Source organism: Thalassophryne amazonica, chromosome 6 (assembly GCF_902500255.1).
Source record: "Thalassophryne amazonica chromosome 6, fThaAma1.1, whole genome shotgun sequence".
Lineage (NCBI taxonomy): Eukaryota > Metazoa > Chordata > Actinopteri > Batrachoidiformes > Batrachoididae > Thalassophryne > Thalassophryne amazonica.
The window spans coordinates 104,335,857-104,355,917 of record NC_047108.1 but is presented as its reverse complement, the minus strand read 5'-3'; the positions used below and the strand labels follow the sequence as shown (position 1 = coordinate 104,355,917).

At 40.5% G+C, this 20,061-nt stretch overlaps 1 protein-coding gene across 1 annotated transcript; it reads right to left on the bottom strand.

Annotated features, from left to right (window-relative positions):
• Window positions 1-137: 137 nt before the first annotated feature.
• Window positions 138-2,377, bottom strand: fam43b (family with sequence similarity 43 member B). Its single transcript, XM_034173079.1, has one exon. The coding sequence runs from the start codon at window positions 2,152-2,154 to the stop codon at window positions 1,183-1,185; it is 972 nt and encodes a 323-aa protein (XP_034028970.1). The 5' UTR covers window positions 2,155-2,377; the 3' UTR covers window positions 138-1,182.
• Window positions 2,378-20,061: the final 17,684 nt, after the last annotated feature.

The window sequence follows — 20,061 nt, the reverse complement described above, 5'->3', positions numbered from 1 at the left end:
AAGGATGTTGCACAAATTTCAATATTACACATATGCAAATTAGCACTGATGGAATGCAGGGTTTATGCATTCATTTGAATAAACCCTTTGATAATATATCAAAATATCATGCCTTTGAGATTCAAGAAGGAAATCCATGTGAGAGTAGTTTTTATTCATCATATTTGGAAAATAAATATTTCAATAGCATCATCTCAATTATCACAATGCATCTTTAAACAGCAGCACAGATATTATCAACAGGAAAACAGCAAAAATCCAGCTGTATTCAAAACACTTTTTAAGATTATACGGTTCCGTCTACATTTTTGCTGGGGCTTGAGTGAAAAATTTTATCAAATGTGGCTGTAACAGTATGACAGCAATATGCAACTGATTTCAAACTGGATGATAGTGCATGAAATTTGACAAAAACTGCATTTTAAAGCTAAGTAAATCCTTGTGTATCTGTCCCTGCACATGCATATATCACAGTGTTCATTGTAAAAGCCAAATGAAATAAAAAATGTCACATGAAAAAAGGCCAAAGCTCAACATGAAAGGTTACTACTGGCACGTCATGCATAAATGATAAGAACGGTGACAAATGGCACCAATGAACATGTCGACTAAATGGCTTTCTTCCTAAATTATAGCCTTATTCATTAGCGGGCTGTCAACATTAATAAAACTGTAATAAACATCTCCTGCCGTTCATTTTCATCAGGATTGATTAGAAAAATTACATGCATTTACAAAGAACCTCCCTGAATAAGCTACAACTAGTCGATCTGGAAATAGTCCCACCACATGGTCTTAATGACACACAAAATATAAAGATAGAGGAGTAATAAACACATCCTGGTTTGTGCTGTGATCGGGAAGTGACCGCCAAGCCAGCACTCACACGTTTTCCGATAGAAGTTCATCGTTGTGCTATTGTTAGTCTGTGTGTCACCAGCCGCCTTCGTGAACTTCGCAGTTTCCAAAAAAGATACAGTCAGTCTGTTAAACCAGCATCTGAACCATCTGGCCAGATTTGCTCGCGCTCCAGCAGACTGATGGTCTAGTTTTTCCCTCGACCACCCAGCAGGCGGAGGAGTTTGTGGGAAACACTTCACATTAGACGGACGGGGCGGGAGGAAGCCTGAGTGCGGTACCAGTGAAGGAGGAATGTGTTGCTCTTCATACGCTGCGTTCTGGTCACACCAGAGAGGTTATAAATGTAAACGTGTTGTTGTTGCTGTCGCTGACGAATTTGATTTGGCACTGCTCCAGTCTGGCAATATCCCCAAGGTCTAACTCCGACAGCAGCTGAGTTGGGTCCGTGTTTGTCGTTAAGACATTTTCTTCCTCCTGGTGTTTCTGTAACTCCTCTTCTTTCCCGTCTTCCTCCTCCTCCTCCTCTTCCTCTGTGATGGAGCAGAGGCGGCTGGTGCTCTCGGGGTTGTCTGCCGGCGGTCTGTAGTGGCACTGACCGTTCAGCAGCCTCCTCAGGGGCATCAGAGGCACCGCCTCCTCGCCCAGCAGCTGCTGCTGGCAGTGCCGGAAATCGCTTTGCCTCTTCAGCCGTTTGAACTCGTTGAAGGCGGACGTGGCGTTCTGGTAAAGACTGTGAGCGATGGCCTGGGCCTTCCCTGACTTACTGACAAGGACGGCGTGACACCGAAGCACCACAGCCATGTTCTTGACCTGATGCCTGTAGATCCAAGCTAAGATCTTGGGTCGACAAGGGTCAGCGTTGCAGTAGGTGATTCTGTTCAGGGAGTAAAGATGGACGGGCTTCTTTTTCCCGGATTTATCAGCACTCATCCTGATGCCTTGTGGTCCCACTGTTAACCTCATCTTGACACACTGCTCTCCATAGTTGCTCCTGGCCCAGATCTTGGTCACTGCCTCTTGTGTGCAGCCGTCCCCCTTAGCAGTGATGGTGACCACACTTCCGAGGTAGCGCACGTTGTAAACAGGCTCCTCCTTGTTCAGTTCCACCTTTTGCCGTTTGGTGTGGAAGAAGCTGCCCACCCATTCGAAGGGGCAGTCTGGCAGCAGGTCAGGACAGGAGCGCAGTAGAGAGGAGAAGATGGAGTGGTAGGTCAGTCCAGTCCCCAGGTTCTTAGGTTTACTCTTGGCCTCATCCTCCACCAGAACAAACTTATTCCTTCTCCACGGCAGCATGGTACGGGAAGAGTTGGAGCAAGTAAATCTCTGCTACTGCTGCTGCAGCTGCTGCTGCTGCTTTTGCTCTTGTCAGTTGAAGTAATTGAGCAGGAGTATGTGCTGAAGGCTGGGAGAAGGAAACTGCTTCACCAAGCACAGACGGCAGACTGAGAGCTGCGAGGATCAGCCAGTCTGTTCCCTGCTCGCTCCTCCTTCCTCTCCTCCTCCTTTTTCTCTTCTGTACTCTGCATCACGCAGAGCTGATCAGTGCAGGAACCTTCGTCCAGCACTCCGGCACCACCAGCCCCCTCCCTGTCCTGTTGTTTTGCTTCCAAATGGCTCCCTACCAAAGCATTATTTATCTGTCCAGTGTTGCACTGAGGTATCAAATGTATTTATGTCTCCTGTAAGGAAGAAGGTACTCTACCGAGTCATTCCCTCTAGACTGACTTATATCACGACTTGTTAATTGTGATGTAAAAGTCACTCGGGCCCACAGGATTTAATTAGATTTTCTTGTTTATTGGGAGGTTCAAATGAGCATCTCAATAGAATGAAACCCGTTCCAAAATCAGCACAGCCATAAAAGAAGTCAATTAAATATTACATGGCCTTCAGCAGAAGTTCCAGTTCATGAAACCAAAGACCAACCAAACTGTGACCAACATATATATATATATATATATATATATATATATATATATATATATATATATATATATGGAGAGAGAGAGAGAGGGAGAGACTCAATAGCAAAGTCCTGATCCACAGAGAGACTATAGAGCGATGTCCCCCTCAGCCAGCTGGTTCTGGGACTCTCTACGCAAACACAAGTAGAGCCACTAAACACAAACCCTATTAGACTAAGCAAAATGATAAGTAAACAAAAAGAAAACTATGTGACACAATGGAAACAAAATCAACCAAAACCAGAGTGAATTGGAATGCTATTTGGCCCTAAACAGACAACCCAAAGCTTAGGAAATCCTTGACCATGTACAGACTCAGTGAGCACAGCCTCACCATGGAGAAAGGCCACCACAGACAGACCTGGCTCCCCAGAGAAGATAGACTGTGCACCCGCTGCTCACAACACAAGGTGGAGACCGAGCTGCACTTCCTTATCACCTGGCCGCTGTACCAAGACATCGAAAACATGTACTTACCACAGCTCACAAACACCCAAAAAGACTTTGAGAATGACCAACATAAAAAAAACCTCCGTATCTGTTGGGTGAAGTATAACAATGTGCAAATACAGCAGCAAGGTTTGTGAGTTGCTGTGACAAGAAAAGAAGGAGCAATGGACACAAATCACCACTGTAAACCCAAAAACAGGAGATTAAACTGCTAAGTCAATTTATCTATGTATAATATAACACCGTTTATAGGATAGTATACACCGAAACCACAATTCTTTACTATTATTTCAATCCCATATCTTCTGTGTACACATTTATTTACTGTAGAATATTGTAAACTGTATGTAAATCTTTTTTTTTTTTTTTTTGCTCTATCTATGTAACACTTACAGCCCAATGAAATAGAAACTGAACTGAGAGAGAATTACTGTTTTATGACATTAAATTTAAATCACAAAAATGAAGCTTCTTCATACAATAATTATGTTCTTTACTCTCAATACATAAGTAGTTCAACAGTAATAAATTGTAAATTGTAATTTTGTTGTCTGTAGCTACCACAGCGGAGGTGACATGAAACTGTTAGGATGTGATTAAAGTGTAGATTTCAGCTATAATTCAAGGGGTTAATCAAAAACATCACATTAATTATTTAGGAATTACAACTACCTTTAAACTCAGTCTCTCCATTTTCATGACTTTTCATCATCAATCTAACAGCCTGTTTTCTTCTGACATGTCCAGATATGGATACATGAGCATTTCTAAGTTAATGAATATGTCTGGGACTTCATATACACCAAGCATTAAGAAATACAAGCAATGTGGTACTGTATGGTAAATCCATCTGGAGTAGACGGTTCACAAGAGGGATACTAGTGAGGGAAGCTACCAAAATATCTACGACAACTCTGAGAGGCTTCTGTAGCTGTGGTTGCAGAAACTCTGCATAAGAACTCGACCGATAAATCTGCAAGCCGATATAACAATTGGCTGATATGAGCTACTTGCACATAACAGTCAAGAAATGACAAAAAGAAACTGAGAGACCAAAAATCAACTATGGGATCAATAAACCAAGTTTAATTTCAAACTAAATATATGTCGTGTTATCTTGATAAGGACTTGCTATAAATACTACACAAAATAAATATTGTTTAAGCTGTGTTTCTGAGAAGTAAAAACAAAAAATATTGCTTGGTATATCTACATATCGGATATTTCAATCATCAGATTTCAAAATCTGTATTGGTTTTCAAACTCCTGTATCTGTCGGGCTGTAGTGTGCATAGTGCAACTTCTGTCTGTTGACAATATTGGACATCTGTGCTGTTGTCCCTAAAAACTGATGACACAAAAGAGACTAGTGAGAGAAGCCACCAAGACACCAGCTTTGAAGGCATCAGTGGCTGTGATCATAGACACTGTGCATTAAAAAGCCTTCACCTCTTATTCACCAGGAAGTGTTTTATGGTCATCATGTGTCACACACATTCTTAAAAGTATAATAACATGTAAACTTTATGAATGACTCGTCCATGGTCCTTCTATAACAAATGCTGCATCAGATAAACAAGTCAACACAAAACAAACACCCGTGATCTTTAATGTCCTTGCCAGGGGCGTAAAAAAAATCAGCGCCGTTTATTTACGAGGTCTATTAGAAAAGTATCCAACCTTATTATTTTTTTCAAAACCCATATGGATTTGAATCACATGTGATTGCGTCAGACAAGCTTGAACCCTTGTGCGCATTCGTGAGTTTTTCCACGCCTGTCAGTTGTGTCATTCGCCTGTGAGCAGGCTTTGAGTGAGGAGTGGTCCACCTCCTCGGCGGATTTTCATTGTCAGGAAATGGTGGAATGATTTGGGCTTTTTTTCCATCAGAAATATTTCAGAAACTGTTAGAGACTGGCAGCTGGAAACCCTTCGAAAAATTTATCTGGCTTTCGGTGAAAATTTTACGGGCTTCACAGAGAATAAGGACTGTTACTACAGCTTTAAGGACGGCTTTAAGGACGCTTGGCGCGCCGCGCTCCATGCCGCCATCGAGAGCCACAAACCACCGGATAATTTCTAAACGGATGGCTCTGTGGAGCCGGGACCGTCGTGTGCACTTTCTCTGGTTATCACAAGAGCTGGACATCAGCCATTTTCCGGCAGATTTCACTTTTAGCAAGAGATTGTTTGAATGGTTTGAATGATTGTTTCGAATGGTTTCCAGGTGCCAGTCTCTAACAGTTTCTGAAAAAATTCTGATGGAAATCACACACACACACACGTGATTCAAATCCATATGGTTTTTGAAAAAAATAATAAGGTCGGATACTTTTCTAATAGACCTCGAAGCTACTGCACAGATTTTGACAAAATTTTCACCACATATATATATTAGGCCGGGGGGGGCAACGAGGGCCGAGACACTGCATGTTTTCCTTGCAACCAATCACCTCAGCAGGTGGGTTGCTGATGAGCTTCTCCCTTGAACATAAACACCTGGTTGTCAATGAAATCACCTGCTGAAACACCTGAACATTAATGAAATCACCTGCTGAGATGATTGGTAGCAAGGAAAACCTGCAGTGCTTCGGCCCTTCATGGCACATGATTGCCCACCCCTGTATTAGGCCATGGAAGAATCCATTAGCTTTTGGAGGCGATCTGGATCCAAATCCAGATTCTGGATCAAGATTCACTTAATGTAGGTTTGGAAGGATTACTGTTAGCAGGATTGTGTCAAAACTGCTGCATGGATTTTAAGGACATTTTCAACACAGATACATATTAGGCCATGGAAGGCTCCATTAAACTCTGGAGGTGATCCAGATCTGGAACCGGATCCGAATTCTGGATCATGATTTCACTTTATATATGCTTTGAAGGATTACGTCAAAAAATTCGCACCAAATTTGGACCACAAATAGATATTAGGGCATGGAAGACTCTACTGAATTTTGGAGGTGATCTGGGTCCAGATCCAGATTCTGGATCAAGATTTCCCTTTGTATAGGCTTTGAAGGATTACTTCAAAACTACTTCACTGTTTTTCTTACCAAATTTGCACCACAGATAGGTATTAGGTCATGGAAGACTCCCCTGAATTTTGGAGATGATCCGGATCCGGATTCTGGATCAAGATTTCTCTTTATATCGGCTTTGAAGAATTATGTCAAAACTACTTCATGGATTCTCACCAAATTTTCATCACGTATTGATATTAGGCCATGGACGAATCCATTAAACTTTGGAGGTGCTCCAGTTCCAGACCCAGATCCGGATTCTGGATCAAGATTTCACTTTATATACACTTTGAAGGATTACATCAAAAGATTCTCACCAAATTTTCACGACATATAGATATTAGGCCATGGAAGAATCCATTAAACCTTGGAGGTGATCTGGATCCGGATTCTGGATCAAGTTTCACTTAATATAGGTTTTGAAGGAGTACGTCAAAAGATTTTCACCAAATTTTCACCACATATAGATATTAGGCCATGGAAGAATCCATTAGCTTTTGGAGGTGATCTGGATCTGGATCAGGATTCTGGATCAAGTTTCACTTAATATGGGTTTAGAAGGATTACATCAAAACTACTGCATGGATTTTAATGAAATTTTCAACACAGATATGTATTTGGCCATGGAAGACTCCATTAAACTTTGGAGGTGAATTGGATCTAGGTTCTGGATCAAGATTTCACTTTATGTACGCTTTGAAGGATTACATCAAATGATTCTTACCAAATTTGCACCACAGATAGGTATTAGGCCATGGAAGACTCCAATGAATTTTGGAGGTGATCCGCATCCAGATTCTGGATCAAGATTTCATTTTATATAGGCTTTGAAGGATTATGTCAAAACTACTTCACAGATTCTCACCACATTTGCACCACGAATAGATATTAGGGCATGGAAGACTCCACTGAATTTTGGAGGTGATCTGGGTCCGGATCCGGATTCTGGATCAAGATTTCCCTTTGTATAGGCTTTGAAGGATTACTTCAAAACTACTTCACTGTTTTTCTTACCAAATTTGCACCACAGATAGGTATTAGGTCATGGAAGACTCCCCTGAATTTTGGAGATGATCCGGATCCGGATTCTGGATCAAGATTTCTCTTTATATCGGCTTTGAAGAATTATGTCAAAACTACTTTATGGATTCTCACCAAATTTTCATCACATATTGATATTAGGCCATGGACGAATCCATTAAACTTTGGAGGTGCTCCAGTTCCAGACCCAGATCCGGATTCTGGATCAAGATTTCACTTTATATACACTTTGAAGGATTACATCAAAAGATTCTCACCAAATTTTCACGACATATAGATATTAGACCATGGAAGAATCCATTAAACCTTGGAGGTGATCTGGATCCGGATTCTGGATCAAGTTTCACTTAATATAGGTTTTGAAGGAGTACGTCAAAATATTTTCACCAAATTTTCACCACATATAGATATTAGGCCATGGAAGAATCCATTAGCTTTTGGAGGTGATCTGGATCTGGATCAGGATTCTGGATCATGTTTCACTTAATATGGGTTTAGAAGGATTGCATCAAAACTACTGCATGGATTTTAATGAAATTTTCAACACAGATATGCATTTGGCCATGGAAGACTCCATTAAACTTTGGAGGTGATTTGGATCTGGGTTCTGGATCAAGATTTCACTTTATGTACGCTTTGAAGGATTACAACAAATGATTCTTACCAAATTTGCACCACAGATAGGTATTAGGCCATGGAAGACTCCAATGAATTTTGGAGGTGATCCGGATCCAGATTCTGGATCAAGATTTCATTTTATATAGGCTTTGAAGGATTATGTCAAAACTACTTCACAGATTCTCACCACATTTGCACCACAGATAGATATTAGGGCATGAAAGACTTCACTGAATTTTGGAAGTGATCCGGATCCAGATTGGCAGATGTCAGAAATCTCTGATTGCTCTTGTTAAATTGTGTCTACATTTGCATTTGGTAAAGTAGTAGTCATTACTCATCAGCTTCACAGTATTAAATGTACTAAAATATGGATTAAATGGATTTTAAGACTCTCAGTCACAGGTGAATATCTTTAGCAACATTACTTCAGCACGTCCACACATCAGTGTTTTTTCAAAAGATTAATTCTGCTGTAATGAATCACAACATCATCCACTTCTGCCACCAAAGGTGCAGCACAGCATCCTGGTTACCGTGCCAACGGAGCAAAATATATGTCCTTTCTGCTATGCTTTTCCCTGGTGTATGGTTCTTATTAAAAACACATGAATAGAAAAATAAATTGAATTTTCTGTTAAAACACTGTAATGGGTGTCAATTTATTTTATTCTTGTTATTAAAAAGAAACTTTAATTGCAAGACTAATTTGGGATTCTCATGCTGTTACTTTCCTTATCTGTGTAAAATACAAATTACTCCTCATGATGCTAATTGAAACCTGGGGGGGGGGGGGGGGTCGGCCAAATCAATAAATGATGAGCGCTGATCTTATAAACCAGCTTGAACAGCTGCAGTAAAGCATCGATTTTTGCAGGTAGCTCCGTGCTTGGTGCACATAGCGTGGGACCATCATCCCATCAGATCAGCACTTTAACCTCTGCAGTGTGATGGAGAGTCCTTGCACAAACAGCCCAGATTCCATAAATCACTGCTGCGATATGAGAGAGCTCATCTCCAAACACAGAAGCTTAATATGGGTCCTGATATGCCACATTGGAAAATTCCATCCTGGTTTGGCCTTTACGGAGATGAATGCATGTGCACTGGTCGACATGTTATTACTCTAATTCTGTTCTATGACATTAAAAACTGTCCAGAGTCTCGGCTGTGTTTCGTGTCTTTATATTCTGGCTGATGGTTTTGTCTTTGAGAGTCTTCACGTGATGTAAACTGCACTCAGAAGCAATAAGAATAAGAATAATAAAAACAAGCCGGGCAGGTTTCATTAATGTAAGTGCACACAGCTGTTTGTCCTTCCTTGAGGAGAGCGAGGATGAGAGGAGCAATATGAGCCAAATGAGACAAAAGCCCCCGTGTGAGTTTATTGTTTTGGAGCGATAGCTCACAGCTCATTTTAGCACATTTATCCACTCTCAATTCCTAGAATGGATTTCAAAAAGAATGATTTAATTACCTTCATTACCATTTGTCTGACTGTCAATCAGTCGGTCAGCAGGATATCTCAAAAAGACATGAAGTGATTTCAGTTAAAGTTGGTAGAGAGGACATTACCCAATTAAATTTTGTTGAGGCTCCAAAATCCACATTAAGGAGAAGATCTTGCCTTTGGCATTTGCTCTGCATTCCTTTGATCCTGCAATCAGCATTTAATCTCTGATCTCTAATCCTACTTCTTTTGATCCTATAATAAGCATTGCTGATTAGATCTGGAATCAGGATCAGAGTTTTCCCCTTGATCCTAATTCCCTTGATTCTGATTAGAGGATCAAAGGAAAGAAAAGACAAAACATGGTGATAAAACCACAACCTTGGCAGGGATCAATGATCAAAGATCAGCAATCAAAATTGAAGATGAATGATGGGGCTCAAACATCAACCATCAGGGTCAGGGTCTTCCCCTGGTTCTTAATTCCTTTGATTCTGACTGCAGAATCAAAACAAAAAAGAGACAGAAAGACAAACACATGGTGGCCAAACATGATCTTGGCAAGGTTCATTGATCAAAGATTAGCAGTCAAAATCATGAATGATTGGGATTGCAGGCCAGCAATCAAGATCAGGGTCTGACCCTTGATCTCAATTCCTTTAATTCTGAGTCCAGGATCAAAGTAAAAAAAAAAACTGACAGATAAACAAGGTTCAAAAATCAAAGGTCAGCAATCAAAATCAATGTTTATGGTCAGGATCAAAGAAGAGTGAATGTGAGAAACAACAAGAATGAACAATTATGGGGGTCGCTCGCCTTGAGGTCAAAGGAAAAATTTAACACTGAAAAATAAAGACATAGAAAATGTCTCCAGTGATGTAAACCGACAGCTGTTGGTCCATGTTGAAAGCATGGGCACTCTGAGTGCAAAACAACATTTTGCAATAATAACAAGCAAACATATAATTAATAATTAATAATCCACTAGAGTTTGGAGTTTTTGTAGACGTGTTCGCTGGCTTTTTCCAGTGGAACTAATACCAGTTTAAAAGACTTTGCAGTTACAACAGTGCTTCACCATTAAATCTGCTCTAATTGGCAGAAATAGAACTTTATGAATAAAATGCACAAGTTTGACTCCAGCACAATGTTATCATAGCAGTTACTTTTATCCAAGTGTCACCCCTCCCCTTCTAAATCTCTTTATCAGCTTTGCCTTTCCTCTTCCCTTGGACATGTCCTTTCCGACAGGGCAATGTATGCATCATATTTATCTCTAAGGTGGCCTAATTGAATTGGTCTCTCTCATCATCCTGCTACACTTATCCAGGTTGGTGCAATCAATGCGAGGGGGTCTAACTAAGAGGGCCCCCGGCTCGAGATGACTGATTTATGGCTGTATGTGATGGCAGCAGTGAGGCTGCAAGGCGTACGCTAGAAACTGTGAGAAAGGAAATGTGCTCTTCATACATCAGACTGCTGCTGTAGATAACACGCCTACACCCAGTGGAAGGACATAAATAAAAAAACAGATACACTATGAATCTGACAAAAAAAAAATAAAAAAGAGCAAGGGAATGCCTTGTACGATTCGTAGCTGCACACTATGTTTACCACAAATGGAATATATAAGCATCAGGGACTGAAGCATCTCTTTCCCCATTCCATAGATTCCCAGACTGACAGTGTTCGAGTGCATCACTGTGTAATGAGCAGGGAGAGCATCAGGACATTAGATACTGGAGGCTCATTTCTTTAATCAGTAGAATGATAAAGTCACAAGAGACCTGCAAGTCAAGTCCCACTCATTTACTGCTGTATGCTGTGGGGAAAGTGCTGCACAGCAGGTGATTTATTAGTGTGCACGGTGAGTGAATGCAGAAATCAGAGCCAGTTAGTGCAGGTTAGTCTGAAATGCACATACTGCATGAAGGTACGAGGGTCATCTTAAAAATTATAGCCTGACTATCAAGGTGTAAAGCCTAATCAGTGAACTTTGTAGTGTAACATTTAAAGCTGTTGGTGGTGAGTATTTGTTAAATGGGCAAAAGAATAAAAAGTGCATTTGGTTATCATCAAGTAACTGTCAAGTCTTGATGATGCCCGAAATAATAACATGATAAGCTGGGTTAACTCTCGTGCTAATATGGGGGCGATGCTCTGGCTTCATCAAGGGATGGAAAGTGGGCGGCTGAATTGAAAAGGGGTTGAGAGAGAGCCTTGAAGATGATGTAAGGCCTGCCAAGGGCTGTCAACACACAGGAAAACATTGATCATGTTCATCACAGCAGTATAGACAAGAGGTGATTAAGTATCAATCGATAGCTAATGCTGCTGGAGTCTCCTGTGAGACAACTGAGAGCATTCTGCAAACAATTAGGAATGTCAAAGGTTTTGGCTCAGTGGACACTGCATCTTTTTACCCCCTTCAAAGAAGGCCAAAGTAATTTCATCTACAGGGAAGATGATGTCCTCGCTTTTATGAGAAGTAAAGAGTTTTATGTTTGCGTACTACCTTGAAAATGACCAAAGCAAACATGGAAAGGACTATGTCAGCTTAGGCAGCTACATCAGGTTATCAAGGCCAAATGCCCGAGAAAGCTGAAGAAGTGGGTCTTGTTTCATCAAGATGTTGCCTTTGCCCCAGCTCAAAAATCAGTGATTGGGATGGTTGTTAAGTAGGGGTGTCATGGACCAAAAAGCCACAGTTTGGTTTGGTTACAGTTCATGGGTCGGATCATTTTTCACTTCAGACAAAAAATAAATAAATAAATAACTTTGTTTCTCATTTTTGTCCCAGCTCCCCCCGGTATGAAATACAGGGGATATAGCAATCAACATGTCCATCTGTCTGTCAGTCCATCCATCTGTCCATTTGAACAATTTCTTTCATATTGAGCATAAGAGTGTACTTGCATTATGAAAAGTATCCGTAAAAACAAATGGCCTTTGTTAAAATCATGAAAAGTAAAAAGTAAGAATTGGAGCAAAGCCGATCGATGTTCTTTTTCAAAAAATATGAGGATTTCCACTTTGACTGGTGAGAGGATAAAAATAACAATTTCATTTTTATCCCTTTTAGGATAAATACTTTCCTCCTACCCACTGATGTGAATTCATTCAGGTCAGTGGTCCTGCCAAGCAGACACTTGGAAAAAGTTGGAAATACTCCTTATTTTCGGGAGTTGTGGACTTTCACTTACCTCAGCTGCACACTTACTTTGAGAATGGTGCTCAGTTCAGCCAGCTCAAGACTCTACAGTGAAGAGACGATGGATACTTTTCCTCAACTCCTTTAATTTTTAAAAGATTCTCTCTGTGGTTGAAGTGCGCTGAACCTGCTGTATATAGCAGAGGACGAGGCTGTGCGGGTTGTGTGCACACACAATACAGTTTTCCTTGAGGGTGCTTATTGTTTTTCAATTACAAGCTGCAGGAGCGTACAGCTGCATTTCTTCCATGCAGACTGATTTTACCACAACTCCATCAAAATGAATGCATCCATCACTTTAAAAACATCACCATGATACAAAATCGTACTTATGAAGTCTTTGCTATTAATCTGCAGTTCTTATATATGCAGAACATGGCGGGAGGTCCATACCGATCACAGATCAACTATGATCTATTACACCACAGATACTGAGCATAGGTATGGCTTCCGGCTCCACCATTCTCCACCATACTCTTCTGATTTGGCCCAATGTGACTTCCATCTGCTTGGAAATATGAAAAAAAAAAGTTTGCCATGTCTACCACTGGGGACATTCTTGACCATCAAGATGAACGTTTCTATGCCAAGGGAATCCAACTGCTGCAACAAAACTAGAAGACGTCTATGGATCTTAAGTCACAGTATGCTGAAAAATATACCACACTCAGCTTCCCGGTCCTCTTCACACTGTACACAAATGGCTCTTCAAGAATCCACTCTGAGAAATACATAATTAAATTAACAGACCGTACAGGCATCCTTAGCTTACCACAGTGGCATAGAGTGATTTGTAAATAGTGTGACACTAACCTTGTTTTTGAAGCCAAGGAAGACTGAAGTGATGCTGTTTAACCTGAAGACAGTGGGTGGCCATAGGCCAGAGGTTATCCAGAACCTTGAGGTTCACACTGATGATAAATTTATTTGGAGGCTCAGTATTGAAAATCTATGTTCTAGACTTCAACAGGGAATCTAGAGTCAAGCAGAAATGTATTGTGCTTCTTTTAATCATGCAGTATTAGGGAAGAATAAGAAGAAGTAAGAAATACTCAGGCCCTGAGGCCCATCAGGCTGGTGGTTATCCTTGGATACCACAGCATGAAGTCAAATGAGAGTCAACGACTCCCCCTGGATGAGACAACAGGCCACCAGAGGTTACTTCCCCACCCAAGGCCAGTATCCAATTAAAGCTGTATGCACTGGGACAACACAGATGGACTGTCTTGTCCAAGGACACAGATAGGCAGCCTGAAGCACACACCTGGAATCAAACCCCAGTCTACACTGTACATTGGTAGTCCAGTTCCTCTCCCACAGAGCCATCTGGTCTGAGTTCAGTGTTTGAGAACATTATGATATAATAGCATTACAGCCTGGCAACTTCACATTACAGCTGAAGCCACAGATTGCTCATCTTGTACAAATTGGTATTGACATTATAGATGATAAATAGCACTTATCTTCTCAAAGAATTTATGAGCAACCTATTATCAGACAGATATGGGCAAAATGGTGGTCACATCCAAAACCAAACGTTCCCAGTTCAAGACCACCTTTGCCTGTGCTCCATGTAATGTGGTGTTGCGGCAGCAAGGGCATCCAGTGTAAACCTTGTTCCAAATCAACATGCAGACTTTTTCTATTTTTATTTTCAGACAGATAATAGAGCAGGCAGCTCAGTGGGATAAAGAATTGGGCTATGACTATGTAGTATGGTTTGACTGGCAGTTATTCTATCGCTTTGCACAAAACACTAGTTCTACATTGTTTCGGTTCATCCAGCTGTAAACGGGTACTGGCCTTGGCTGAGGAAGTAACCTGCATGAGACTGGTGTCCCATCCAGGGGGAGCTGTAGACTATCATCTGTTTCAAGCTCCAGACTTTATGGAATCTGGAAATAGGCAATGATACCAATGAACCTCTGAGCCTGTCAGAAAATAATAATAATCATCATCATCATCATCACATTCATCATAATCATCACAATCATATAAATAATAATAACCGCCCTGACTCATGACGAAGGAAGAGGAACACAGACGTCTTGCTTCAATTTGAAGTCTTTATTACTGCGAAGTGTCATCACTGCCGCACATTAGCAAAACCTCAGTATATATCCAGCCTGGATCACATGGGGGGGGGGGTTTCCTAGCAACAATCTCGCCAATCATACTCAAAGTTGGCCAAGACTAACATATTTTTATCAAATGGGGGAGAGTGGCCTTCTATGATCTTCTTCCGTGAGGAGAGCTGTCTTTTCTCTTTTCACATGAAAAACTCTCTGCATTAAGTGGTCACACTTAAATGTAAAGTTAGCACAATATATAGTCAGCATACATGATATCAATTAAAAGAAAACTCCACTCATGATAATAATGAAAAATAATAAAGCACAAGAACTTTTCCAACAGGGCCTATATAGGACTTTCTTTTTCTTCTTCTTCTTTCTATTATCAGACAGGCACAGAAAATGGTTCATGATCCAATTAGTTCATATTCTTCACCCAGAGTTTCAGCTGTTACCTTCCAGTGTAAGATTTAAGGCCCCTAGTAGCAGGATGAACCATTCTAATTACTCCTTCCTACCAACGTCCATTCAGTTTCACATTAACAGTGTTGTATGTTAACATGACAGGAACATATTGCATATGTTACCCATGTAGAAATATGCAAATTGTCGCCATTATCAGTAGGTGTGTACATGTATAAAATGACAGATTTCCCAAATTTCCCTTTAAAGATAATAAAGTGTATCCAATCAAATCAAACATGATCTGATTTCACAAGAGTATCATGGTTAGCCTGTGCCTACAAATGTTTCACACTCTTATCACACGTTTGTGGAAATTATATAACACTGATAACCTTGTCACCTTCATTAGTATTCAGTGTTGTCACATTTTGCATGTAGGTAGGCCACGTTTGAAGTTTTGAAGGACAGAATAACGATATGCATCTGTGCCAAATAGCTTCATTAGAGATACCGTGCTTTTGTACGGTCGTCCTCTGAGCCCATCTTCCAGGCTCAGAATGCCAAAAGAGTTCAGTATCATGATGAACTGAGAATTCTCTAAACAAGAGGCCTTTCAGTGGGAGGAAAAGCAGATTGTACACTGGGTATCGCTAAAAGCTGTGAAATATGGTGCGAGACTAGAGATGTCTTCCAATACTGCATTGTGCTCCACCTGGGAAATTCTGCATTTGAAGTAACTGTAAGCTCCATCACTAAAATATGTTTGATGATTACATTTCTGATATGGACACTCTAATTATTCAGCCTGTGAAAATGAAAAGTTAAGAGACTGCAGCAATTCATGGCATATGCTGTGCTATAAATACGCTTTGCCGTGAAAGATCATGTTGAAACTTTGGGCAGTTGCCCACAGAACCATTGACATTTGCCATTATGTTATTTGGATATTTTAAATCTATTATTGTATCATTAACTTTTGACTTTAAGGGAACATTCACATGTAAAGTTTACAGTGGCGGCTCCAGTGGTGAACGTTGGGGTGGAGGGGGGGGGGGGGGTCATTGGTGGGAGGGCTTGATTATTTTAGGGTAGGGCAGCCCAAGTAGTAGAAGTGCAGCAATGCATTTTAAAGTTAATTTCCAGTGTCTATTACATATATGTTATTAACTGAGCAATACACAACTGAAAGAACTAATTATAGTATTTAATGTTTACAAATCGTATCATATCAAACAGTATGATACGATAACTAAACCAAAGTGTTCTACAATAAAAAATGGGCACCAGGTTACACCCAATAATAAATAAATAAATAAGTTTAAAAAATTGCAGCAGGCAATAAAATTTTTTTTTAAATTGAATAAAAAAATAGAGATGCATTTGCTCATTTGGGAAACCCCATATAAAAGAAGTGGGTTTTTTAAAAGTTTCTTCCTGTCTAGAAGAATCTTGCAATGCAATTTCAGCCACCCCTAAAGGGACTATACCATTTCTTAACCTTAGTTGAATTGCTTTTCTGTCTGTCTCACTTCCATCATTGTAATGATTCATTTAAATCTCTAATCCTGTGCTTGGCACAATCCAGCGGATACTGTAGTTGGTTTATGTAAGTAACTATGTCTATCTAGATTGTTTAAAACACTTTAGTTTCTTGCCTTCAGAGGTTCTGAATTAGATTGCATGAAGTGTTGAAGGCCAAAGTTCAAGAGATACACTTTAAATAACAAGCATTATCTAGCTAAACATGAACTTTCTTTAAGGGCCTGTCACAGTGTCGTATTCGTAGAGCTGCTCATTACAGCGTATCGTCTACGCTGTAATGAGCAGCTCTCCGCCCACTTCATGTGGAGTTTTTTCTCAATACATAGCAGTATGTTGAGGGCTACGTGCGTAGGACGGAAGAAATTAAACCTGTTTAATTTTCTTCGGCGTACAGCACAGCATGGAGCCATCACGTGAAAACACGCAGCGCCGTGCTACTGTCCGCTATTGTGAGCCCGCCCACACTGTAACACGGTACTGTACACCACTTCACATCTCCCTGTTGTTCTTCTGGAGGTATAAATACTGCAAGATCATTGCTTTATCATACAGGACTCATTATATGAGGACTGTTTCACTGTGTCAAATTGTGTCTTAAAACCTCTCTCTCTCGCTCTCTCTCTCTCTCTGTGACAGAGAGAGAGAGAGAGAGAGAGAGAGAGCGAGAGAGAGAGAGAGAGAGAGAGAGAGAGAGAGAGAGGTTTTATTTTGAGGAGTCTGAGTCTCCTCTAAAATAAACGCGCACTCCAGGGCTGGATCCAGAGTGAAAATCTGACAGATGCATTTTTGCCAAATGATAAAATAAAAATCGTATGCGTCTCGTTATTCAATAATCCTCATTCTTTTATTCATGTGCAGCATACACTGTCACACTTCTTTTAATATATTTATTATACTTCATGGACCTGGGAAGACCCAGGACACGCTGGAGGGACTACGTCTCTCGGCTGGCTTGGGAACACCTTGGGGTTCCCCGGAGGAGCTGGGAGAGGTGTGTGTGGATCGGGAGGTCTGGGCAGCTTTGCTTGAGCTGCTGCCCCCGCAACCCGACTCTGGATAAAGCGGAAGAAAATGGATGGGTGGATGGATGGACTTCATGGACCATAGTGAACACTTCTTATTTGTATAAATATGACGTCCTAAAAAAACAACACTATAACAAAAATTCACTGTAAACAGGATCAAATTTATTGCCAAAATCTTTCAATTATACCTGAATCTGTATATGATTTTTTTAATTGATAAAATCAACAAAAATATGACTGCATATATTCTTAATAATAAAATGAGATACAGACAGTTCACAGAAGACATTTTCCATTGATACCAATCAAAATTAGAAACAGTCCAGCAGGTAACAATATTCATCATGTCCATGACTAAATATACTAAAACAAATGTTATGGATAAGACGCGGATTGAGGAGCGGTCCAGTATCTGACTGAACCCAGCATGAAATAATCAGAAGCAGTTCCAAAAAGAAAACACCTTTAATCAATCAGTCAATCAATCAACTTTTTTCTTATATAGCGCCAAATCACAACAAACAGTTGCCCCAAGGCGCTCCATATTGTAAGGCAAGGCCATACAATAATTATGAAAAACCCCAACGGTCAAAACGACCCCCTATGAGCAAGCACTTGGCCACAGTGGGAAGGAAAAACTCCCTTTTAACAGGAAGAAACCTCCAGCAGAACCAGGCTCAGGGAGGGGCAGTCTTCTGCTGAGACTGGTTGGGGCTGAGGGAAAAAACCAGGAAAAAGACATGCCGTGAAGGGGGGCAGAGATCGATCACTAATGATTAAATGCAGAGTGATGCATACGGAGCAAAAAGAGAAAGAAACAGTGCATCATGGGAACCCCCCCACAATCTACGTCTAATGCAGCATAACCAAGGGATGGTCCAGGGTCACCCGATCCAGCCCTAACTATAAGCCTTAGCGAAAAGGAAAGTTTTAAGCCTAATCTTAAAAGTAGAGAGGGTATCTGTCTCCCTGATCTGAATTGGGAGCTGGTTCCACAGGAGAGGAGCCTGAAAGCTGAAGGCTCTGCCTCCCATTCTACTCTTACAAACCCTAAGAACTCCAAGTAAGCCTGCAGTCTGAGAGCGAAGCGTTCTAATGGGGTAATATGGTACTACGAGGTCCCTAAGATAAGATGGGACCTGATTATTCAAAACCTTATAAGTAAGAAGAAGAATTTTAAATTCTATTCTAGAATTAACAGGAAGCCAATGAAGAGAGGCCAACACGGGTGAGATATGCTCTCTCCTGCTAGTCCCCGTCAGTACTCTAGCTGCAGCATTCTGAACCAACTGAAGGCTTTTTAGGGAACTTTTAGGACAACCTGATAATAATGAATTACAATAGTCCAGCCTAGAGGAAATAAATGCATGAATTAGTTTTTCAGCATCACTCTGAGACAAGACCTTTCTGATTTTAGAGATATTGCGTAAATGCAAAAAGGCAGTCCTACATATTTGTTTAATATGCGCTTTGAATGACATATCCTGATCAAAAATGACTCCAAGATTTCTCACAGTATTACTAGAGATCAGGGAAATGCCATCCAGAGTAACGATCTGGTTAGACACCATGCTTCTAAGATTTGTGGGGCCAAGTACAATAACTTCAGTTTTATCTGAGTTTAAAAGCAGGAAATTAGAGGTCATCCATGTCTTTATGTCTGTAAGACAATCCTGCAGTTTAGCTAATTGGTGTGTATCCTCTGGCTTCATGGATAGATAAAGCTGGGTATCATCTGCGTAACAATGAAAATTTAAGCAATACCGTCTAATAATACTGCCTAAGGGAAGCATGTATAAAGTGAATAAAATTGGTCCTAGCACAGAACCTTGTGGAACTCCATAATTAACTTTAGTCTGTGAAGAAGATTCCCCATTTACATGAACAAACTGTAATCTATTAGACAAATATGATTCAAACCACCGCAGCGCAGTGCCTTTAATACCTATGACATGCTCTAATCTCTGTAATAAAATTTTATGGTCAACAGTATCAAAAGCAGCACTGAGGTCCAACAGAACAAGCACAGAGATAAGTCTACTGTCCGAAGCCATAAGAAGATCATTTGTAACCTTCACTAATGCTGTTTCTGTACTATGATGAATTCTAAAACCTGACTGAAACTCTTCAAATAGACCATTCCTCTGCAGGTGATCAGTTAGCTGTTTTACAACTACCCTCTCAAGAATCTTTGAGAGAAAAGGAAGGTTGGAGATTGGCCTATAATTAGCTAAGATAGCTGGGTCAAGTGATGGCTTTTTAAGTAATGGTTTAATTACTGCCACCTTAAAGGCCTGTGGTACATAACCAACTAACAAAGATAGATTGATCATATTTAAGATTGAAGCATTAAATAATGGTAGGACTTCCTTGAGCAGCGTGGCAGGAATGGGGTCTAA